The sequence below is a fragment of the Rhipicephalus sanguineus genome, chromosome 10, assembly GCF_013339695.2.
Source record: "Rhipicephalus sanguineus isolate Rsan-2018 chromosome 10, BIME_Rsan_1.4, whole genome shotgun sequence".
In the NCBI taxonomy this organism is placed as follows: Eukaryota; Metazoa; Arthropoda; class Arachnida; order Ixodida; family Ixodidae; genus Rhipicephalus; species Rhipicephalus sanguineus.
In genome coordinates, this window is record NC_051185.1 from 13,193,936 (window position 1) to 13,219,064 (window position 25,129).

The window sequence follows — 25,129 nt, forward strand, 5'->3', positions numbered from 1 at the left end:
AGTAGCGCCACATAGCGCCCAGATGTTCGATAGAGTGGCATACTTATCACTGCTTCATAGAGTGCGTATTGTTCTTTATGGCGCATAGTGAAAAAAAAACTACTACCAGGTACATAATCAGAACAATGACGTCTTTTATAGCCCATTTGATCAAATGTACTACTATTACTACTACTACTACTACTACTACTACTACTACTACTACTACTACTACTACTACTACTACTACTACTACTACTACTGATACTACTACTACTGGTGCTACTACTACTACTGCTACTACTACTACTAATAAGAATTGTTGCGGTTTTATGTCCCAAAACCAGGATATGATTACGAGGGACGCCATAGTGGAGTACTCCGGAAATTTTAACCACCTGGGTTTCTTTAACGTGCACACAAATCTATGCACACGGGCCTGAAGCATTTCGCCTCCACCGAACTGCACCCGCCGCGGCCGGGATTCAATCCGTCGACCTCAGGGTCAGCAGTTGAGCACCATAACCAACGGACCACCGCGGGGACATGGTGCCTGTTATTGTAGCTTGGTACAGTTATCAAAACGACTGCGGTTATATAGGGCGCAAGTTACATAGGTTAAATAGTGCGGCCGGGATTCGATCGCGCGACCTTCAATTTTTTTCGTAATGAACTCAACGTGACCATGAGGGTGGAGCAGTTAGCGGAACTTACCTTGCCGCGAGTTTCGCAGTGAGTGCTTGGGCGAGGTTCTTGCAGTGCAGCCCTCTTCGCAGGGGAGGAAGATGCGCCGATGCTGTGGCGACCTTCGAGTACGTGTCCCTGAAGAGCCTGCGTGTCGACGACAATGGGACATTAGAAACATGAAGCGCCAGTGTGCTGCGCCCAACTAATGCATTTCGAATAGGGTGCTGCGAAATTTTCAGAATTGGGGCACCTCGATGGCGGCATTCCTTTGTACAGGGTGGTGGCAGTGTCCACCGTTTGAACCAGTGCGGCAGCATCTCACAACGCAGTAGCTCCACCGTTTGATCCAATATGGTGGCGGCGCGGTCAATGGGTGCTACCGCCATGTGCGAAGGAACGCTGCCATCTTGTCAGCCTCTTTGGAACGCGGTAAACAAGTACTCACGATTTATAGACAAGGGAGATGTGAATATGTGATCGAAACATTTCGGTGCATTCAGCAGGCACCCATAACCCCCCCCCCCCACCCCCCCATAAAATGTCACTGGCTTACGCTAACAGCTTTAGACTAAATTAGAATGTGAAGGAGTTTTACTAGCTTTCCACATCTACGTAGTTGTCAGGTCATTATCAACATTATGCTAAGAAATGTATTCATTCGAAGGCATCGCATCCGAAGTGCATTTTCAGGTTAAAAAAAGTGTTCTAGGGCCCCTATAAGTACCTCTAGCTCAAAAGGCATTTCCGTTTCCTCATTAAAAAACACATGTAAAACAAAGGGACGCTCTAGCTTGGCAACTGCTTAACGGATTTTTATTAAGTTAGTAGGCTACGTTAAGCTAGGTGAAGGCTAGTAAAAAAATTGTGTTAAGCGCAAAAATTTTAGCTAGGGGACAAAGAATTATAGACAATTTTCAAAGTAAGTAAACTTGAAAATTGCAGCTCCGCATTTTTAATCCCATACATCCTCTACTGGGCAGCAGAAAGACAACCGGCCGACCGACCGAAGTCAATCTAACAGATGGTTGGCAAGCACAGCTTCGCTTCAATATCTGAATCCGCAGCTTAAAGGTTACCTGTCACATCACGTCAGATCACTTTGAGGCAAGCATGACCTCCTGGACATTGCAAAGTGGCACTGGAAAGATTCAATTGCTGTGCTTAACGTCTCAACTCTGCGCAGTCAGCTATGAGGGATGCCTTAGGTGAACGTTGTCATTTTGGGATTTTCCAGCTTCCATCCAAAGCTCGGCGCCGCAAATTTTTCCGCCACGCCTCCAACGCAATGTGATGGCTGCTGTCAGAAGTCTAACCCATGACTTCGCGCTCTGCAGTAGCGCGACGCAATGTACACTTAGACACCTCGACGCCTTAGACAGCTTAGACAACGACCGCCCTACCCACGGTCGATAACAAATAGTATTCACAACAACAAAAAAAAAATCCACTTCAAGGACTTACGGTAATAGCAACACGCAGGCTTTTCTACCAAGTGGCGACAATGTATCTTCATCCGAGACTTGCTGAAAAAGAAAGCGTGAGACAAGAATGACGCTTATGTTCGTCGGCAAATAAAAGACGCTGGTATTTCGGAGGAACGTAGTTGAGTGTAAAAGCCTATGAATAACCGGAGAGACAATATTGAATACTGTTCGGGAGTGAAAACATCAAGTAAACAGTAGCGTATATATTGAGGCAATGTCTTACGCCTAAGCGCAGTGGCATAGCCAGGGGGGGGCCCGTGCTCCTCTTCCCCCAAGAAATTTTTTTCCCATGGGATACAGAGCACAAAATGACAATTTATCTGCCCAGACCCAATGTTGGGTCAAGCAGGTGCCCCCCCCCCCAAAAAAAATATTTCTGAACCACGTTACAGCCAAGACAGAGAATATGCTAAGGTTAATCGCTAGGGTGTCCAACCGCAAGAAGGGGTTAAGTGAAGACAACCTCCTTAGGATGTACCACGCGTTTCTCATGAGCCATATTAATTATGTGGCGTCAGCTCTAATATGGACTAAAACAGAGAAAAGGAAGTTAAATACGCTCATGCGCAAGAGCATCAAGAAAGTCCTAGGCTTGCCTATTTTCACGAGCTCCGACAGGCTAGATCAACTCGGGATGCACAATAACATAGACGAGATAATAGAGGCGCAGGTCACTGCCCAGGTGGTTAGGCTATCGTCAACAAAGGCTGGCAGGAGAATCCTTGACGAGGTTGGCATGGCTTCTAGGATTATGGAGGAACGGCGGACAACACTGAGTCGGGAAATGAGGGCGACCTACATGGTGGGGCCCTTCCCGCGAAACGTACATCCGCAGTATAACGAGGGTAGGCGTAAAGCCCGTGCACGAGCCATCTTGAGGAGAGTTAAAGATGACATGGACTCCGCCGTCTTTGTCGATGCAGCGCAGTACGGGAACAGGAGAATGTTCGCGTTGTCGGTTATAGACGGGCGGGGGGAGCTTCGCTCCTCCGCCTCAGTGAGGGCGGCCACCCCGGGTATAGCGGAGCAAATTGCGGTAGCGTTGGCCTTGTCTGACCCAGAGCGTTCCTACATTTACACCGACTCGAGGGAGGCAATCAGAGCTTTCGAATCGGGCAACGTCGCTCGAGAGGCGGCCTCCATTCTAGAGAAGAGGGCTTGTCCCGGCTCTCATTTTATCACTTGGTTCCCTGCACACACGGGGAAGAACGTTCTCGAGGGCTTCCCAAACCTCAACGAGCTGGCCCACGATCGTGCGCGAGAACTCACGCGCCGCGGCGGTCTGGAGGCTCCGGAGGGGCAGGAAGGGACTCAGCAGAATGATCCACTTCTGACATTTAATGAGGTAACAAAGCATTACCAACTTGGCAGGAGAGTCTATCCTCTTCCTCACCCGAAGCTCAGCAGAGCTCAGTCAGCTACTCTGAGAATGTTGCAGACGGGGTCTTTCCCGTCGCGGGGCATTCTCAGTAAGATGTACTCGGACGTTGACCCCTATTGCCCCGACTGCAGTGAAACCTTTTGCTCCATGGCTCACATGCTCTGGCGATGTCCCGCGTTGCCTCAAACCCTTCTCTCCAGCGAAGCCGAATGGGAGGAGGCCATCAGAAGCACGGCACTCCGACAGCAACCCAGGCTATCCAGATGGCCCAGGAAAGGGCGGAGCGTCACGGCGTTCTGTCCTCTACGTGGGCGCGGCCAGCAGTTACAACGGCCTCCCGTTAGGGGGTCGTAACTCCTCAGGATCCAATAAAGTTCGTTGTCTGTCTGTCTGTCTGTCTGCCTACGCCACTGCCTAAGCGCACCACAATGAAGCTTTCAACCAATTTTTTTCTGACGTCTCGGGGCGAACGACAGCAGCCTGGAGGTTATTGTAAGCAACAAATAGTAAGCCCATCCAAAGGAAACGTCACTCTGGCATCACTTGACATAACCAAGTTAATCGTTAATTTCTTGCTTTTTTTAGGAAGCGTTACTAGCACTACAGAAGAAATGGTAACAGCTAATCCTTCGCTTATTATAGAAAAACAGAACATTTGAATTTGCCTTACATTAGTTATAATTTAAATAAAAGCATGTCACTTAATTCGCGTATACGCACAGATTAATAGCGTTCTAACGCCAAGATATCCTACAACACAAGAGCGCACGAAAAGTTTAAAGGGGCCCTGCAATACTTCTTCAGCATGGTCAGAAAACGCTGCCGATCTGTAGTCGAGGTTTCTGAGAACACGCGAGCCAAACATTATAGCGCAGCACGCGACCTGGAATTTACAATTAATTCCCAAAGACAGCTAGAAATCACTCGCTTTTGTCTCGACAAATGATGCCCAAATGATAAACCCAAATGATAAGTGATAAACCCAAGTGGCCGTGCCATGAACACAAAGTCCACGACCACCGGCTGACTTGAGCATCGTGAGCTGCGTACTTACTGCGGCCGCCGCGGGATGCCACGCCGTGGCCGCGCGCTCGCTCGCGATCACACTGAATGTAAGCCGCGCGATCGAAGAAAAAAGAATCGAAAGTGCTCAAGGTCATGACGCGCGCTGACGAACGGGCGTAGCTTCTTGCCCCCTTGTCATGGTGGAAATGCACACGGCGGCCGCTAGATGGCAGCAGATTTTGCGTAAGGTCTATAATGTCTGGCTCGCGTGTTCTCCGGAGCCTCGATTACCGATCGGCAGCGTCTTCCGACCACGCTGCAGAAGTGTTGCAGGGCTCCTTTAAGGCTATCAAAGCGAAATCCGCAAATGCATGAACGCGGCATGTGATACTGAAACTCACGTGACATCTCAAGCGTGTCTCAAGTCACGCGAGCTTCTCCCTCACGTCGTCCTTGCAGCGTTCGTGTGACTAAACAAACAAAAAAAAAAACGGTGCTCGCGTGACCTAATGGCTGATCCCTCCATCATAGGAATCGGTATAACACGAAACTGAAACGTGTCTTCAGAGATGTAGTTGAGCGTTTATTGTGCATTCATCTATGAGAGCTTACAATGTCTACTTGTGTTTGGCAGCTACAGCACCGTTTGACATGGATGCACCCACGTAGACGCCTATAGTGGTACGTCTCCATCCCGACGACTAACGCCCATGCTCATGATTTAACCGCTGTGGTAGCTGAAGTTGTTAACGTATACCTGGACTTGATATATACGGAGTATGTGCAGCGCAATGAAACGAAGACAAGAGAAGACACACAAACGACATAGACTGGGGCTGTCCTACACGAGATATACCTGGACACACCGTGGTTTCATCCTGAGGGCAAAGCAATGAATGCGATAGCAACAAATTGGAATGTCACGCGAAGAACGGCAAGAAGCACAAAGTATGCACGAAGAGAACACACACAGGGCGAGTGCGATCTGACAGCTGTCACAGCTCGACACTTAAGCGCGCTGCTTATGCACAAAGAAGGACGCACGAAACGAACGCACAAGTATACTCAGGATGAGCGCGAACGAACAACTGTAACAGTTGTTACATTTTTGTGTTTGAACAGCGCATGCCTTTCGCAAACGAGCCCGCTGCAGCGAGGGAAGTGACTTTCGTGCGCACGTAACTTCAATGCAACCTTTGCGGCGAACACAAAAGAAATACAAAGGGTCCCCATCATGATATAAGCGCGCGCATGGGCGACCACGCCCTGTAGGACAAAGTACTGGTTGTATAGGTAGGAGGCGCGCGCGCGTCGCAACGAGATGGGCGACGACTAGAGGTACTATATATGCTACCTTTGGGTAGCAGAGTTGTGCCTTTGATAAAGCTCGCCGCTCGCGCCCCGATTCGCCAAGCGCGCTCACGTGGGCAAAAAGCGTCTATATGAGGGAAAGCCAACTTCACGGCCGCGCGGGTGCTGGCGACCGCCGCGCCACCACCGCTGCTCTACCGCCGTGCCACCGCGGCGCTGTCCCAAGCAGCCCAGCGAGGCGATCCGGCTCAGCGCGGAATGTGTTTCGTTGGTGTTGTGTTGGTGTCTTGTGTTGTCCGTTTTTAGTGAATGCCAGTTTTCGTGGTGCCTGTGCAGACTAGCGCTGTGACTCAATGCTGAGAAGTTGCGCCAATTACAGGGTGTTGCGCTCCCCACTGCACAAACCAATATTTTTGCGACTAGGGTAGGCGATTACTTTTCGCCCACTGCCAACGGCTGGCTAGCCATTGACAAAAATCGAACGGGACAGAATGATCAAATTGTGCGCCAGTGAATGTGTGAATATTCACCTTACAAGCCTATCAAAACAGTCCGAACATTCTGCGGTATTACCCAGTGTTTACTTTATGCCACAGCTACCTAGATATGCGTAAAATTCTGGTCTGCTTGCGTTATTTGTAAAACACAGAGTGCTACTTCTAGCACTTGTATTCTCGAGCCACCTACTTAATATTGCAAAGCGCTGCGTCAAAAACTACTTGAAACAAGCGATTTGCTGAACTTGATTTGTCCAGAATCGTGTCGGCCGAAGTTTCCCTGTTCTCTGTTTAAAACAAAAAATTGCTTCCGATAGTGACTGCAATCGAACAGGTTATAGCACCCGTTTCATCTAAGTTCATTATTTTTTTTTTGAGTTTTCTCTTTTTTTTTTCTTCGAAGTGAAAGTCATTGCTCCAGCGACGCGTTATGAACGAACGAGAAAGCACGCGGAGCCGCTGGGCCGCGTTGGCTGCTACATTCTAAAAGGGTGGCTTTCCTGCATGACGTGGACGCCTCGGCGGGCAAGATGGCGGACCTATGCGCAACTCTGCCAGCTAAAGGTAGCATATACAGTAAGTCTAGCGACGACCTTTCAAGCGCGACATCTCGATGGTGATAACAAGAACACGGTGAAGTGCCACCGAGCTCTGGGTACCACTAGCGGTAAATGGTGCATATAAATAGCTCGTCGTTAGTGTGCCGAAGAGCGTACGCTCTGTCGCCGAGTCGTTTAGCGCCGCGAGCTTTGGAGCGTGGGGTCGTGGGTTCGGTTCCCAGCGACAAAACATTTTTCTACTTTTTTTTGTCATCTGTAGTCGACATTTTACAACGCTCCGCGACAGAAATAAGTGCTTCAGTGAAGTCGTCTTAGACCCCAGCATAAAACACTTTCGTATTAAAAAAACACAGATATCATGTGACGTGGGAGCTGAGTCTTCACTTCGTCTCTGCGGCGTTGACCGGCTGATATCATGTGACCGCGCCAAGAAGTCGAAGACGATTGCCTGGCGCACCAGCAGAAGAAGAAGCAGAAGAGGAAGACGTTTCATGAAGAGTAAGGAGGAGAGGTCGACCTGGAATGTCTATTTCTAGCCTGCTACTCCTCTCTGTGTTAAGAGGAAAAGGGAGAGAAAAAGAACGAGGGAAGTATGACGATAGGCGACTATCATCATATATGTCATATCATAATAGCACAAAATAGTGGCGTTGAAGTGATTCGGCTTACTGACACTAGGGAAGCGAAAGCCATACAAACGGAACGGGAGTGATGCATGAGTGTATGTATATATGAAGATAAAGCAAACTAAGTGAGTAGTAAGTTACTAAGCTAAATTAGGGAGAGTTAATAATAAGATGATAACAAAAGCAGCTTAAGCGAATACTGAGTTAATTAGTGAAAGTTGATTCGTGAAAGTTACATTCTTGATAGTTAATTTGATCTAACAGACAAGAAAACCGAGGAAGGTATAGGGGATGTTATTTTGTAGTAATTAGGATGCAAATGTGAATCAAGTAAAATGGACAAAAAGATTCTTGACTTTAGAGAACGTTGGACGTCGATATAATGTGCACAGTAAGATGATAGCCACATCGGATGACGTTCGCCTTCGAGTCGTCTTAGGCGAATGCGAAATGCGCCCTGTGAGTTTTTGCTTTCGTAGAAAATATGATCTCAATCACGTCACTCACCAAACGACCTTTCCGCTTTTTGAGGACCAAGTCTTGTATCTCAGAAAGCAAGAAGCTTCCCAGAATTGCAGCCAGTGCGACGAAATTCACAATGAATGACTCCTTCTCGAAGAGTTGTGCCGACAGTCTTATGTCCTGAAGAAAAAGAATAATGATATCGAAGTTCAGCTACCAAAGGCATATGGCACACGTGTATAACAATGCAGTTGAAGCTATAATAATAACTGTTGGGGTTTCACGTCCCAAAACCACGATATTATTACGATAGACGCCGTAGTGGAGGGCTCCGGAAACCTCGACCTCCTGGAGTTCTTCAACGCGCACGTAAATCTAAGCACACGGGTTTTTGTTTTGAGCATTTTGTCTGCATCGCAATGCAACCATCGCAGCTGGGATTGAATCCCGCGACCTTCGAGTCAGCAGTTGAGCACAGTAACATCTAAACCACAGTGGCGGGTGAACAATACATTCTATACAAATGGTGCAGCGTGACGGTGCTATTCATAAATATAGAAAACATATGTTCCCGCATAATTTCCTCGCAACCGGTAGTTTTCAAACCGTTCTACGTAATTTAAGTTAATATTAATTTTAGGCTTGCAAATGCCGTGAAACACGTACACTGGCAAACTTATTTTGGATCCCGGGATCCGATGAAACACAGAACTTTTGCACGGTTTATGACATACTGACAGTAAAATGCCTACGTATTGGGCCCTCGAGGTACGCAGTATGAAATGAATGAATGAATGAATGTATGAATGAATGAATGAATGAATGAATGAATGAATGAATGAATGAATGAATGAATGAATGACACGGGTATGAAGAGCAACCAGATGGGGCAGGCACGGGTCCAGTGCTAGATCCTGTCTTATTGCTTTTAGTACCCGTTTAAACTTCTTTGGAGTGGTTTACTAGTGCTACTGATAATAAAAATATCTGGGGTTTTAACGTGCCCAAACTAGGATATGATTATGGGAGATGCCGTAGTGGAGGCCTCAGGAAACTTCGACCACCTGGGGTTTTTTAACGTGCATTTTCGCCTCCATCGAAAATGCAGCCGCCGTGGCCGGGATTAGATCCCACGACCTTCGGGTCAGCCGTCGAGCGTCATAACTACTAGACCACCGTGGCGGGGCAGGCGCAGTTTACTGTCAGTATGAATAACCAACCACGAAAATCAGTCACCTTGCCATGTTTAGGCCAGTACTGTCGTAGAACAGCACACTATTCCCGCGTATACTGATGCGAACTCGAAACCACGGCTGCCGTTTATAGCTATGACTTCCGCTCTAGTTTTATGCCACTCTTATCACCGACGGTTCACGGCGGCCGGAAGATCACATTAATAACTTGGACAGGGCATCGATCTGAGCACTGACTGAACGAGAATAGCAATACAAGGATTGTAATCACAAAATGCACTGCTGCAATAAAGCAGCCCGGGCAGCCTTTTTGAAGCTGCATAGATACCCTTTTCTTCTGGTGGTAATAATTGTTGGGGTTTTACGTCCCAAAACCAGGATATGATTGAGGCTGAGAAAAGGAGCGCTAAAGAAACGTGGACGCGAGGAAGAGACACACAGGACAGGCACTCACAGCGTAGGAGAAATGTGGCCTAGTAAGAGATGTTTTTGGCAAGTTGATTCGTACTTGATGTGGAACAAAGGAGCATTAATAAAACGGGCACGCGAGCATGGCCTGTGTGTCTCTTAATCACGTCCCAATTTCTATAGCGTTCCTATATTCCGCATCAGTTATGAGAGACGCCGAAGTGTAGGGCTCCGGAAATTTCGACCACCTTGGGTTCCTTAAGGTGACTCTAAATCTAAGCGCACGGGCCTCTAGCATTTCGCCTACATCGAAATGCGGTCTTCGCGGCAGGGATTCGATCCCACGCCCTTCGGGTGGGCAGTCGAGCACCATAACGGCTAGACCACGGCGGTGGGTCGTCTTCTGCTTGTTTTTATTGCGATAGCAATTATATGAACACTCTCGGCTGGTTTTTGCCGTCGGCGTCTGTCGACGCCGTCAGGGCCCCTATATATGTATGTATATATATACGTATATATAAAAGCCACAAAGAAAAATAATTCAGATATTTTTTTTTTTTTGAGAAGCGAGGAATCGAACGGCTGACCTCTCGCTCCGCAGCGCACGGCGTTAGTCGGCTAGGCCACGCGAAATAAGTGTTACAGATTGCTGAAGGCGAGCTATTTATATACACCATTTACTTCAGCGTGCTTTCTGGGTCACCACCGACATTGCGCGAAGTGCGCGCGATGCGCGTTTTGAAGGTCGTCGCGCCGCTCCTGCGAACGCCAATGCTCTTCGCCCTGCAGGCTGTGGTCGCCTTCGTGCGCTTATCTCGAGGAAAGAAGGGGGGGGGCGGAAGGGGAAAGCGGGGGGTTGTATATCTTGTGCTTTCCCCGCGATGTCCGCGCTGAAGTCACAGAGCTTATGAAGGTCACTTCGCTAGCTGCAGCGGCCGCGTTTGCGAAAGGAGCGCGCTGTTCAAACAGAAATAAGTAGCAACTGTGACAGTTCGCTCTCGTCCTGTGTGCACCTATTCCTTCTTTTCGTGCATCCAGCTTTATGTTTGAGCAGTGCGCTTCAAGTGTCGAGCTGTGAAGCATGAAAGCTGGCGCTCGTCCTTGTGCGTTCTTTTTGTGCGTCCTTTGGGCTCGAGCGACACGCTGGCAATTTCGAGCTGCTTTCCGTGCTTCTCGTTACATTCCAATTTGTTGCTATCGCATTCATTGCTTCGCCGTTGCCGCGAAACTGTGTCTTTTTTTTTTTTAACAGCGCAGATGTTCAAGCTATCGATGACGTGCAAAACTCCACAGGTGGGTATACGCCACAGGAATAGTGCGAGCCCCACTGCCGAATACAGCAGGTGCGAGCGTTAAGCGAAGACTGCTCGGCGAAGTAGAGCACGTGAAACACATGGGCCAGAGAGAGAGAAAGAGAAAAATAGAGAGAAATAAAGGCAATATCAGGGCGAAAGACAACAACTAGTAAGAAATTTATTGGCACTGGATCGTAGGCCCTTCTGCCTACGAAAAATCCTAGGTCCATGGCCAACACATACCTCGCAAAAATGTGCACCACTTTCAGTCAAAAAATTTCTAGAAACAAGTGACACACTTGGAAATTATTGAGAAAAACTTTCAAAAGCTGATTTCATGCGTACATACTGACCTGACTGTGTCGCGTGCGTCGCTTCATGTGCGAACTCATTTTGAACCCATACGACTGGAATTTGCGAATTTCGGTACTGTTATGTGATTGGACGTTTCGTGCTACTTACGGCATATGCAGTGTTCGTGTGATTACATTTTATGTGAATTATACTATTATGTGAAGATACTGTATGTTGTATGTGTGTGTGGTTTTTGCGCTTTTTATGTAAATGGACTATATATGAGCTCTGCCTAACTAATCTTTTACGTATTTTTTTCTTTTCGTTGCTGAAACATTACCGTATACTATCATCCGTGAAAAGGAGTAGCCGGCGCTAGACAAAAGTGCCAAAATCTCCTGAACACTATCAAATAAAAAAAATATTAAAGACATAAAGAGATAGAAAGACAAAGAGACCCATAGAAAGAGACAGACAGAAATAGAAAGAAACAGACACGAAAAAGATAGAAAAAACAAAGAAGCAGAGAGAGAGAAAGAAAGAGAAGAAAGAGCAATAAAGATAGAAAGAGCGAGAAAGAGGAAGAAATAGATAGAGACAGAACGAAAGAAATGGAAAGAAAGAAACAAATGCAAAAAAGAGATACAAGAAACAGAGAAAGAAAGAGAAGAAAGAAAGAAAAAAACAAAGCCAAACAAGGAAGGCCACCCAGCTGCGCTCTTCCTTCAGGCTTGGCACCACCAGCGCGAAGCTGCCTAAATTTTTTTTTTCTGAGATTCCCCATAACGTAACCTTTTGCCGCCAGGGTCCAGTGTAGCTTACACCACTTTAAATACCGTTTACGTTTCTTTTATCAGTTATTTCCTGACATTTGACCGTGCAAAACAAATAATAACTTTCATTCCTGAGAAAAAAAAAAACAAAGAAAAAAGCATTTCACAAACCCTCCATTTCCTTTATCGCCAGTGCGCAACGGCGTACAGCTGAGTACGAAATCACGGAGGAGCCTTTATATATAAATCTTTGTCGGACGCTAGCTTACCGCCGCCGTCCTGCAACCAATGCCCAGCGCGGCATTAAATGTCACCGTTTTACGATTACAGCGTACCTGCAGGTGCGTCACTGAGGCGCACAGTTGGAACACGTCCAGCATGCATGCCGTCGACATGAGACCCAATATGGTGACAGCAAATCCCGACGGTGGAAGGCACCGCTGCCATCGACACCACAGCAAAATCGTCAGGAGAGCCTGCGGCGAGTACGAAAGAGACGTTTGATGTAACCACAGTGTTTTAATACATTTTATTGGTTATTGAACTCTGGCTTCAGCTGCATGCCGTGTCAGCAACGGACACAGGAGCGCCGCAGTATCCTACACAGGATCACAGGGAATACGGGAAAGGTGAACATGTCCGCGATATAGATTAATAAAGTACGGATAGGGGATTAAAGGAAGAAAAACAGGGACGAAGGAGCATCCTAAACTAGAGTGAAAACAAACGTTACTCTGTAACGCAGAAAAGTACAGCTATGAATTTTAGGATTTTAATTTTTTTTTCTGTAGGACACTTGAGAAGGGATCACTTGAGAGGCGAGCACTTTAGAGACTATTACTGCGCAGCGCAGTTCGTTTTTGGTCTCCCGCATTTCTTATTTTCGCGCGCGCGCGCGCGCGTGTGTGTGTGTGTGTGTGTGTGTGTGCGCGTGTGTGTGTGTGTGTCTGTGTGTGTGTGTGTGTGTGTGTGTGTGTGTGTGTGCGTGCGTGCGTGCGTGCGTGCGCGTGCGTGCGTGTGTGTGTGTGTGTGTGTGTGTGTGTGTGTGTGTGTGTGTGTGTGTGTGTGTGTGTGTGTGTCAACGCTACATAACGTGAACACCGAAGCAGCAACATCGCGATTTCAGCATGCAATCACGTAGGACTGCATTCTGGAGCATGCATGCAAGCTCCCTTTCAATGGATTCCCTGTTAAGTAGGTTTTGTCGTGGAGCAAATTTTGCGCGCTCGTAACCGACTAAACTACAGAAACAGGTGCGCAGATTTGCTATTGTTGTGAAACGCCAGTACATCGTAAGGCCACTAACCCCATGAGTTGATATGACGTTATGAACCGGTATCCATATGCAGCTTTAGACGTAGGTGTTGTGATATCAGTTGCGGAGGCGGGAGGGGGGGGGGTTACTGACAGCGATATGACTTCTTCCCTGTTGTAGAAGTTGGGCTAGTTGGAATACATGCATAATTAATTCAGCGCTAAAGACGAAGACGAAAGGAACACAGGGTGTACAGAGTGCACAGGACGAGCGCTGGATACTATTACGTCAGCGATCGTCTTGTGCACTCTGTGTTCCTTTCGTCTTCGTCTCTAGCGCTGCATCAATTGCATTCTTTCCTGTTTACGAGACCCAATAGGCGCTTTGGAAAGAGCAGCGTTACATTCGCCTCCTCGCTGACTCCACAAGGAATAGAACTTTAATGCGAGATACCTTTGAGTGCGAGATACTTGCGGAGTAGACGCAAGGGTATTATTGACTAGCCACGGTAGTTCCGGGGATATGAGCCCATGATGCTCTGTAAAGAGGTTACGGCTTCGATTGCGGGCCGCTCACACTGCTCTCTTCAGCGTAAAAATTCGGAAAAAATGATGATGTATGAAGCTTTGGGGGAATGTGTACGTTCTCGATGTGATGGATATTTGAAGTCGAAAGATTTAAGTGCCTTGTTGAGCAGTCCCTTGAACGAAACACGGCCGGCGAATGAAGTGGTAAAAATAAAACCACGTGATCTACGTCCCCGATGACGTCATGCTGTGACGTCACCATGTGACGTCGTAGTGACGTCACAGACCGCAGAAATTTGTGACAATGCAGTCGAATGCGAACTTCAAGGTAACTTAATGCGTGTCTCTCAAACTACGGCTTGTTATCTGTTGAAAGAAGTGTGATCCCCGATTGCATAACAAATGCATCACCAGTGCACAACAGGCTTCAACCTTCAAGTGTTACAGAGTGCAACATGGTGGGGAACATTTTCACAGCTCTCCGCCATGGCGGATCACCTGAAGGACAGGATGCCACACTTCACCCAGCAACCAATGAATCATTCAGTCATTGATTAAGTCAGTCAGCCCATCAGCCTCTCGATCTGTCAATCTGTGAGTCAGAAAGTCACGCACTCAACTGACCAGTTTTCAATGGGTTAGACAGTCATTTAGTCGAAACTTATCTGTAGTTATCAAATAGTTAGAAGGTGATTTCGTGGGTCAACTCATCAGACAGCTAAATGGCCAGGTGTCAAAGGGCCAGGATGAGATCCATAGCCGGTCAACCAATGAGACAGGTAGTTATAGATTCAATTAAGACAATCCCAATCGACTTGTAGTCCCTCAGGAAGTTATTTAGCCAAAACTTGACATCCAGTCTTTCAATGATAACAGTAATCATTTTGGCGACCAGGCACGGATACTCGATGTAAAATCAAGACACTCGTGCTTGTCTACGGTTCTTCCTTTTTCCTGCGTTAGAAGTTGCGCTGCTTATTTTTCAGTACTTCATTTGGCCAGGAAGTCATTCACTGGGTCAGCTGACCTGTCAGCCGGGATGTTTAAGAAGCTCTTCACTCAGTAATTAGCGAACGAGTCAGGTACTGACACGTTACCTCATTACTAAGTCCGATTGCTTACAATAGAGAGTGCCATAGCGAAATCTGATGTCGGCCCTCGTAGTGTTGCGATGTTGAAGCCAAATGGATAGACGCTCTCCAACACGCCTGAGCCTTTGGTTATCGCCAACCCAGCGGAGAACAGGAGAAGCACCTGTGTGGAAGAAGCCGCCAGATGTTAGCTAAGAGGGAAAAACATAAAATATCATGGAATGCTTAAAGAATGTGTTGATTGGCCGAACGTTGTTTGGTCAGATTTTATTGATGCTGAAGACCAGGTACAATGAACGGTGCGAGGAACATTTCAAGCCGAAGCCTCTGAAAAGATACTTCCTGTGCCTGAACATTTATCAGTTAGAAATGATATCTCTTTCTTGTGGAGAGAGTTCCTCTCTTCAAAACATGTAAAAAATTGAAGCAGCTTCACTGACTTAACGTCGAGAATGCTGGTTAAACAGCGGAGCTGGTGGCATCACATTGCTAGACATGGTCTCCATCGATGCAAACGAGGCCATACACACTGTCCTCCTGCATGGCCGACTGAATGTGTGCCACAAGGTCTCTTTAGATGCGAAGCATGTTACGGCGGAGTTCAATCCAGTGGTGGTGGTGGTGGTGTGCGGCGTGACCACCCTTACTGCGCACGCGCAAACCCTCTCTACATGCCTTCTCTCCACTCCCCCTCTCCCCTGCCCCTCTCCACTCCCCCGCTCCCCCTCCCCCTCTGCACTACCTCTCCTTCGCAACGCCGCGATGAGCGCCAGCGCACGCGCGTCCCCTCCCTCTCTCTCTCCTCTCCTACGCTTCCCCCTCGCGTACCTGTCGACCGCGTTCCCCGCTCGCCCTGTGAGAATTAACGACCAGGCTAGTGGGAAGACATGACGCGCGTAGCGTTCCTCTTCGCGTTCCACGACGCGAGGTCGGTAGCATGCCCAACGAACGCCAACGGAACGCGATCGTGCAAGTGCTCCGGCTTCGCATCGCCTCATGGTCCCCTTTAGCGGGAGATGGTGTAATTTCCTTTCTTTCTTCCTTTCTTTCTTTCTTTCTTTCTTTCTTTCTTTCTTTCTTTCTTTCTTTCTTTCTTTCTTTCTTTCTTTCTTTCTTTCTTTCTTTCTTTCTTTCTTTCTTTCTTTCTTTTTCTTTCTTTCTTTCTACTCTCTCCCCGTGGCACATACGCTCTTGTCCCAAGACTTCATTTTAGTGGACTACTGGCGAGTAGGGGAGCTTGTCTTATTTCTCTGGCGCATACCCTCCCAGGAACTGCGAACGCTCCCCGGAGACATTAAACGGCCACCCCGCTGTTAACGGGCCTTATTTAAAAGCGGTTGAGGAATGCTTACCAGTTGGAAAACATTGAGAAATGTCCAGTACGGACCCTTTTTAACAGCGGGATAGCTGTTGGGCAACGTCTGGGGAATACCGAGCAGTACCATGATGACCAACGTAACGAGCTTAAGCAGGAACGACGCAACCTCGGCTGGCCATAGCGCGTCTGCCATCTGCAAATGAAGTGTAAAATCCACCAGGATGCGAAAGCATCGAATAAAATCATTGATAGCAGCACAACAGACCTCACATGGAAGCAGTAGCATGAATGCGTAGCATGTGACCATCAGTACGAGCTTTGAAGACAGTTCTAAAACAACACTTTCTTTCATAACAACAACAGATACAAAAATTGGCAGTGGGCTGTACAGATTCAAATAGAAAAGAAACATAGGAAAAAAAACAAGTACTTGCACTGAAAAATCGGAACTTGTTCGAAGTAAATAATGCGTCATAAATTTGAAGCTTAGCAAAAGGTGAAAGCATACTGAGATAGCTGGATACGACAACAGTAATGTAAAAACATTTATTGGATAAGTAGCGCAGGGTAGCCAGCCTGTCTAAGAAATAGCGAACCTCCCAGTCTTTCCGCTCTTTTCTTGCTTTTTTCTTAGTGAATATGGCTTTCCAAGCTCCAGATAGTTCAGAAACATACTCCAAGAATTTGTCATGGTCCGCCGCGGTGAAGTAGCCGTTACTGTGCTCGGCGGCTGACCCGAAGGTCGCCAGTCCGCGGCAGTTGCATTTCGATGAGGGCGAGATGCTGAAGGCCTATGTACTGTCAGTCCACGTTGAAAAACACCAGGTGGTCGAAATTTCCGCAGCCATCCACTTCGGCGTGCCTCATAATCATATCGTACTTTTGGCACGTAAAACCCCAGATATTATTATTAACAATTTGTTCATAATATCAATATGTCCTTGCATTTATAGCTCGATAGCATTATCAGGTACTAATGTGCTGTCCTTTGCATGAAATAGCATTAGCTCCATATTAGTTGCTTTTTACCTAAAATTATTTGTTAGTCGCCACACTGATAGCTTGACCGAGAGTTGATTACGCAGGGATGTTAACTGGTAGAAATTTATTGAGGTCAAAAGGACAGTATACCGTCACAATAATATATAAGAAATTCTGCCCTTTATACAATTTATCTCATCAATATAAACGTTAAACAGAAATAGTACCAACACACTACATTGTGGGGCATCAAATCTATTGGGTATATAGGTAAGACATATAGTTTGGTCATTTATCTGTGCAATGCATTAATTTATTCAGACAAGATTTGAACAAGGCCGCGAAGCGGCTGACTACTAGGAAACTCTCAAATGTTTTTGGCAATGTAGCAAGGTAAAGACAGTCAAACGATCAGCTAAATTCTGCCTGTGGAAGCGTACACAAGTTATGTTTTCTGTGTTTTCAGCGATTGACTCCTTGAAAGACAGAAGAGCCGATGTTGCCGACCTCACTTTCCGGATATCAAACTGTGAATTCGTTAAAACATTACGTTACAGAGAAAAGCTTGCCGCGCGGCTAAATAAAAATGGCAAAGTTCCCCGGAGAATACGGGAAGCTGTAAGAGTAGTTTATATTACCTACCCAATACCAATCACCATCTTAAAAAATTTGCGAACACGCTTACCCACTTGATCAGTTCCAAAAGCCTTCCGAAGGCCTACACTATAGGTTAAGTATGTTTGAGCTATTATGGCAAAAAAAAAACAAGAAATGTCTGAATCTCTGTGTCAGTTTCGGGCGACGGGCACTGTACTTTACGCTTTACATACTTTATCGCATGGTCACTGTAGCAAACGTTCCGCAGCTCCTATGAGTGAGAAAATCCGGACACGAAAAGAAGCACAGGTTACGGGTGCACATCCACTGACACTGCGCGTCGTGACTCAAACAGCCTAAACTGCGAGACTGGGGTAGAGTGGAATTATACAGCCTACATCTGCACCTGCTATGCGACGAAAAAAAGATAAATTCTGTATGGGTGGCATCCGCTTTCACAAGCTAAAACTCTGGTTTCATATAACGAAAGCTTGCATCACCAAAAAGTCTGCCGGCTTTTCCGCTGCAAAAATGTAGCCTACGTCATTACATTACATTTATTCTGCCTGCAAAACAATGCGGCATAGAGCAAGCCTGCGTGGCTAAAAATTAAGGCCAAAATCATACTGAATAGAAAATACTCTTGAAGAGGTCAACTTTCTTTTATTTCTATAAGCTGATTTTTTTCTTCATTGGTGCCATTTTCTGGATTCATATCATTAATATCACTAGGGTTATCTGGTTTCGTTCTTTCTTGTGTCAATGTATTTTTATTGTGTTCACGTTTTATTTCAACAATATTTCATATATTCCGTCTGTTGGCACTTCTCTTGCCGTTTCTTACCACTTGAACTCTCCACATGACGCTCAACCACACCAGCTCATGGCTATAAATTAGGTTCGGTTGGATCCTATTCAGATTGATGTACGTGTGATGGTCCATAGGAGCAAAATTTATTTTTGAGGTAAATGAGCTTGCGCATTACAACGAAAGCGTGTGAAGCAGTGAAGTGTACATAAGAAGGCGCTATTTTAAGAGATGCCTCAGCAAAAATAGGATCCCTGTCTACCAGGCAATCAACGCAGTGGCTGATTACTTAACGGAGTTGCTCTTGACATTCAACGCGAGACCTCCTGAGGTCTAAGAAAGCAGCGAAGGTTACCGACATATCAGAAAGATATCAGTGCAAGATCCCTGAACCGTGCGAAATGGGCGCACTTCCGACGTGATCAGTATGTGCATTTAGTTGCCCATTAATGAAATCACTGCGCGCAATACTTCATTCGTCGGATGGCAGAAATACTCAGAGTGCGGGAACGGTATATCACACAGCACACTTTCCGCAATCTCTTCTTCCTGAAACATCTTGCAGATTACGGCTGAACGTTGGGCTTATTAGTCATTATCATAATGATAATCACTTTCAGCCTATTTTCATGTCCACTGCCAGACGAAAGACTCTTTCAATGGTCTCCAATTTACCCCACCTCGTGCGAACTGATTATATTTTATGCCAATGACTTCCTTGTAAGTTCGTCACTCGATCTAGCCGTCTGCCGTGCTCGGCTTCATTTCCGAACTCTTGGTAACTATTCCGTCGCTATAAATGACCATGGCGTATCTGTTCTTCGCATTGCATAACCTGTCCAGATCCACTTTTTATTGTTACAGTCATCTACAATGTCGGCAACTCCTGTTTGTTTTCTATTCCACTATGCTGTTTTACTATAATGGTTATCATTCTCCGTGCCATCGCACGTTGCGTGGTTCTTATCTTTTTCAAAAGTGCGCTTAGTGAACACGGACATAAACGAAAAATTACAGGACATAAGGCAACGAGCGCAACTACGTGCCTAATAATTAAAAGAGGAATAGCAACTAGAGCACTGCACGGGCCGTGATTCCCGGCCCGGGCCCGGCCCGGGCCCGGAACTCGTTCAAGTTTACCCGCCCGTACCCGGCCCGGTGACTCAAAGCGAGGCCCAGGCCCGCCCCGAACCTGAGAAAATCTTTCGCTTACCCGGCCCGGCCCGACCCGACCACAGATCGGGCCCAACATAGGCCCGAGCAAATAATCTAGGTCGTGTTGCCCGTACATGGAATCGACAGCAAGACGTTTCAAGTGACAAATGTCTACTCTTTGTTCGTGCATGATTCGCTAACAATCATATTTTAACCTACGGTAATTTCTTGTAAAAAGCAGCTCATGGTGGAAACATGTAGCTGAGAGGGGGGTATGATGAACGTTTGTTCGGGCGCCTAATTTTTCTGCAAATTGGGATCATCAAGAGCGCTTTGTAGCACATATTGTAGCAAGGAAAGTGATTGACAGAATGAGCTCAGTTCCTATAGGCAGCCCAATATTTGTTTTTTATTGCACGCTGTATTGAAATTTAAAGCATGCTCTAACGAAAAAGTGAATCTTGCACTCTTCTGAAGAAGTAGCACCTGTCTTCAGCATAGTAGCGCCTTGCCACAGCAAAAGAAATAGACGAAAAAAGCCATATTTATTACCTTCGTTGTAAATAAACTGTCCTAGATAAAAATATAACGAACCGCGTGCACCACGCGTACTTTTAGTACTACGTATATAAGCAGCCCAGAGGGAGAACAAAAAACTATTTTTCAAAGCATACTTTTCATATACCACACCACTGCTAGTACAGTTCTTTTTGTGTGTGTGGCATAGTTTATAGTTTATTTTTTCCCATGTTATTTTCCCAAAAATTAAATTATCAAGAGATTCCGGCTTGAAGCACGCCATGCGCTGTTGCATCACATATGCAGCCGCGCTAAAGTTTCTTGCGCTGCTTGCGCTAGCCGCAGGGGCGCACATCTACCTTGCGGATTGTAAAGGCGTCAGCAGCCGTTCTTACCTTCCACCACTGGACAAATTTCACATATATTTGTGGACCTCTGCGGAATGAATATAGTAGCTGTCCACCTCATCCCTTTTTTTCTCTCGTTCCCGAATAACGTGCCACTCTTCAATATTATGTTTAAAACTCCTCCTTGAGGGCTTCTTCCAGTTTTCAGCAGTGTATGTTATGCACGGTTTGCACTATGCTGTTTTTTGTTTCATGTTCTAATGGTGTATGCCTTCCTAACGATGTACCGGCAGAAGGTGGCCATTGGGCTATGCGGGTAGGACTGGCTGGAGATGGACGAAGCGATTTCTGTCTATTTTCGGGGTTTGTTCCAGTTTGGTAATAAAGGCGCGAATAAGCTTCTCGACGCTTATTCATTGGATGAATGTGGTTCGACGTAAGGGGGACATCACCCGGTACGGTGGACCTATGCTAATCCTGCACATTCCAACTCTATTGCGGCAGTATCATGTAGCTCTCTCGGGCTGCATGTGGCCCGCGGATCTCTCGCTACTGTCTTCGTCCAATTGTTTTAGATGCGAAGTATCTTAAGGCGGAGCTCAATCCGGTGGTGGTGGTGGTGGTGGTGTGCGGCGTGACCATCCTTACTGCGCATGCGCATACCCTCTCCACACACCTCCTCTCCACTCCCCCTCACCATTCCCCCTGTCTTCAACCCCTCTCCCCTTTCCCCTGTCCACTCACCCTCTCCACTTTTCCTCTACCATACCCCTCTCCACTTCCCCTCTCCCCTCCTCCTTTCCGCTCTTCCTCTGAAACGCGGGCTAGACATGCCGAAATTCTCTCCTGTGCGACGCCGGGAGGAGCTCGAGCGCATGCGCGTCCCCTACCCTTCTCTCTACTCTCCTACGCTGCCTCCCTCTCGCCCGCCAGTCGACCGCGTTCCCCGCTCGCCCTGTGAGAATTAACGGCCAGGCTAGAGGGAAGATACGACGCGCGTAGCGTCCCCCTTCGCGTTCCACGACGCGAGGTCGGTAGCATGCCCAACGAACGCCAACGGAACGCGATCGTGCAAGTGCTCCGGCTTCGCATCGCCTCATGGTCCCCTTTAGCGGGAGATGGTGTGATTTTTTTCTTTATATGTACGTTCAGGAGCTACACAGGCATGACAGATCTAAAGCATTATTTTTCGTGAGGCACCCCCTGCGGTCACCATGTGTTGATACACAACCGTGAAACAAAACTATATTTCAGAATCGGCGGCCAGTTTTAGTCCATTTGGAGATAGGTATCTATATGTTGTTGGAATCCAGCCGCCAAATCCCCTTCAGAAATGACCCATATCTTTCAAATGGCAACGTGAGCAGACATTCTTTCAAATGGCAACGTGAGCAGACATTCTGTCCACCCGATCCCCGCTTCTACCTTCGTCGCTGTCCTGGCCCTGGCGGGAGTAAATTTTCGTGAATGCGGCCTGTTAGCTGAGGTGAGTTCGACAACCCTGATATAGCGTAACAAGACGACAGCTCAGACGTTAACAATGTGGGCACACAAAGCGGGCTGTGCATATCTATCTCCCGTCACATGACCACTGGGAGCCGTGAAGGAAAAAATAATGGGTCTTTATAGGGATTCTATGTAACGATACCCCGCGCAGTCCTTGCGTTTTAGTGAAGGGCTGGGACTTTCAAGAACGTTTCTCCGCTTTGGAGCTCTGTAACCGTTCTTGCAATGAAAAGTTAGAGGTACAAATTTATTATATTACATTTCTTACTGCGATTACAAAATAACATTTGAGATATAAAATAATAGCGAATGCAGCCAATAAAGCACGGAATAGAGAATTTTAACTATATAAGCGTCTCATGTATTTACTTTTAGCTCGCCCGTTTCAGATAAATCAGGTAGCCCCATATGCAAGAAGCAAGAAAAGTTCATTACTTGACCCTTAGAAAACTTCTTCAAATAGCCTGCCCCAGATAAAAAAAAAGCGTTCTTTGTTTTTCGAGATAAAATGTGGAACATACCTGTATGCACAGCGCATGTGTAATAAACTTAAAGGGACGCTACAGAGAAAAACGATTTGTGTATTATCAGAAAATTACCCTTTTAAAATTCCAAAATCACGCTCGCCGCGACAAGACTCTTGGTAAGCGAGAAAACGAGCAAAAAGAAAATGCGGGTAGTGACGTCACCTTGAAATTTGCGCAGCAAGCGCCTTGATGTCATAGATTCCGACGGCGTCTACTGGGGCCTACTTAGTTCCTAATCGGTAAAAATGAAGTACATTGACCTCAGAGGGCGTCATACATACATCAACATAAAAAAATTTCAAAAAATTTTGTTGAGCGAATGTCGCCAAAATACGACTAATACACTTTGAAATCCATGACGGGCCGCACAGAGATTTCGGAGCGAAATTTAAAAATGGAACTTTGACAGATTTTTTCCGCTATAAATAAAATTATGATGATGAAATGAATGACATTCGAGTTTTCAGAGTACACTTTATCAGCCTAAACCGATTCAGTGTTTCACTTTATTGTCCCTTTAAGAACTGAGCAAAGTCTAAGCCCGGCCCGACCCGAGCCCGCCACCTCAAACCCGGGCCCGGCCCCAAGCCCGGAGCTCCAGGCCCGAGCCGGGCCAGGGCCCGCCGTGAAAACTACTTTACCCGGCCCGGCCCGGACCGTGGGTTTTCGGGTAGGCCCGAGCCCGTGCAGTGCTCTAATAGCAACCACGTGCCTGAAGCAAGCTCTAGTGAAATCATGCCACCACAGGGTAGAAGAAAGCACGGCAACCCAGGTTAAGCGACTTCAGAGCAGTGGCTATCCTAAAGGAATGATTACACAAATTTGTGAAAAGCAGATAGGAGAACTAAAACGATACCCTAACAAGACTAAAGTATATATAGATAAAAGCAAGAGCCCTGTCGTTTTACCATACGTACGAAATATTTCGCATAGAATGATAAAAATCCCGGCGCGACCCCATATTAAGGTTATCTTACCAGCCCCGCAAAAGCTGAGAGGCTTGTGCAAAAATAATACAGGTCAAATGACCCAAAAGCCAATTTGCGATGTTAACCACAGAGACAGGTTCGTCGAGTACACGAAAGAGGGTGTATAAGATTCCATTATCGTGTGGTAGGTCGTACGTCGGACAGACGGGACGATGCTTTAATCTAAGGCTAGGAGAGCATCGGCACGCCTGCCAGCAGCTAGCAGCCGCTAGTAACTTAGCGGCACATTGCAAGAAATGTTCCTGTAAATCCTCTTTCGAAAGAACAGCTGTAATAGCCCGCTCCGAAGAAAAAAACGGTCCGAGAAATTTTAGAGGCATTGAACATTATGGAAGAAGGTGAGGACGCTTGCGTTAGTGCTTCTTCTATCGTCCTAAGGGCGGCTGAGGTAGATTTTGCGAAAATTACAAGCTAATTTTGACTCGATCTTGCTTCTTCGTATCGCGTTACCTCCTTACCTTTCTTTTTTTCACCTATTCCTTTCTCATCGTCCAGATTTCTACCCAACGTTTTATTATTGGCACTACGGAATGGTTGTATATTTTCCGCTTTAAGGAAAGCGGTAAATTGGCTGTCAGGATTTCAGAATGACTGCCATAAGCGCTCCACAGCATGCTTGTTCTTCAGTGAGTTTCCTTTTCATGGGTTGGCTCTCCTGCCAGTAGCTGACCTAGGCGTCCGTACCTGCATCGAAGGTCGTCATCCTTACAGACTCTCGTGGTGCCCTTAGCAGACTCACTGGAAAAGAGGCCGCAGCCCTGTTCTATGCAGTATCATAGCATCTGCCGACAAAGTTCTCATGTGGGGTGTCCCTGGGTGCCCAGTGGATACTTTCGCACGAGGGCATTGCCGGAAATAAAGAGGCTGATCGCCTCGCTTCATCTTGTAATCATGTTGACTGTGACTGCCTAGAAATTTCGTCTATGATGCACAACACGCGTATGCTTATACGCCGCCACCTCCTAAAGGCGCACACAGATCAGCGTGTCGCGAACGGATCGCTTCCTCCCTGTGTTCGTGGTCGTGGCTTGCCTCGTCATTCCAGAGCACTGTTATGTAAACTAAGAGTCGGCTCAGTATTGGTGCGCGAACGCTTATATCTTCAAGGACGTGTGAACAGTCCGTTGTGTGCAGCTTGTGGCTCCTGTGAAACACTTGATCATCTTGTATTACACTGTCCCGCGTTTGTTACGCAGCGCGGGCTTTGCTGATTAAGGAATATAAGTACCTCGGATTTAAGTTCGCGAACATTGAAGACTACCTCTTTCCGAGATGATGTGTATCTTGACGCGACCAGGCCCGTAGAGCTCTGCTGACCTTCATGGACCAAACGGATCTGGCCACCCTTTCATAACAGTTTCTTTGTGTGTGCGTGCGTACGTGTGTGCGCGTGCGCTTCTACCTATATTTGTCCTAGTCTTCGCCAATTTTTTCTTTGCTTTCTTATCTTCTTTCCTCTTTCTCTCCTCCTGTCTTCCTCTTCCCTCCTCCCGAAAGAGTAGGCAGGCGTTGTGCCCCTCTAGGTGGCAGTTGTCAGCTTGCCGTCTCTCCTTT

The 25,129-nt window shown here is 46.8% G+C and overlaps 1 protein-coding gene across 1 annotated transcript in view; it reads right to left on the reverse strand.

Moving 5' to 3' along the window:
• The window catches only part of LOC119372356 (ATP-binding cassette sub-family C member 2), a 38,564-nt gene extending 22,291 nt beyond the window's left edge, over nt 1-16,273 (reverse strand). The window contains exons 1-5 of the mRNA XM_037642831.2: nt 16,181-16,273; nt 12,291-12,431; nt 8,038-8,172; nt 2,128-2,189; nt 694-810 (exon numbers count right to left, since the gene is read on the reverse strand). Coding sequence (XP_037498759.2) covers nt 694-810; nt 2,128-2,189; nt 8,038-8,172; nt 12,291-12,431; nt 16,181-16,273 — 548 coding nt within the window. The remainder of the gene's footprint in view (nt 1-693; nt 811-2,127; nt 2,190-8,037; nt 8,173-12,290; nt 12,432-16,180) is intronic.
• Nucleotides 16,274-25,129: the final 8,856 nt, after the last annotated feature.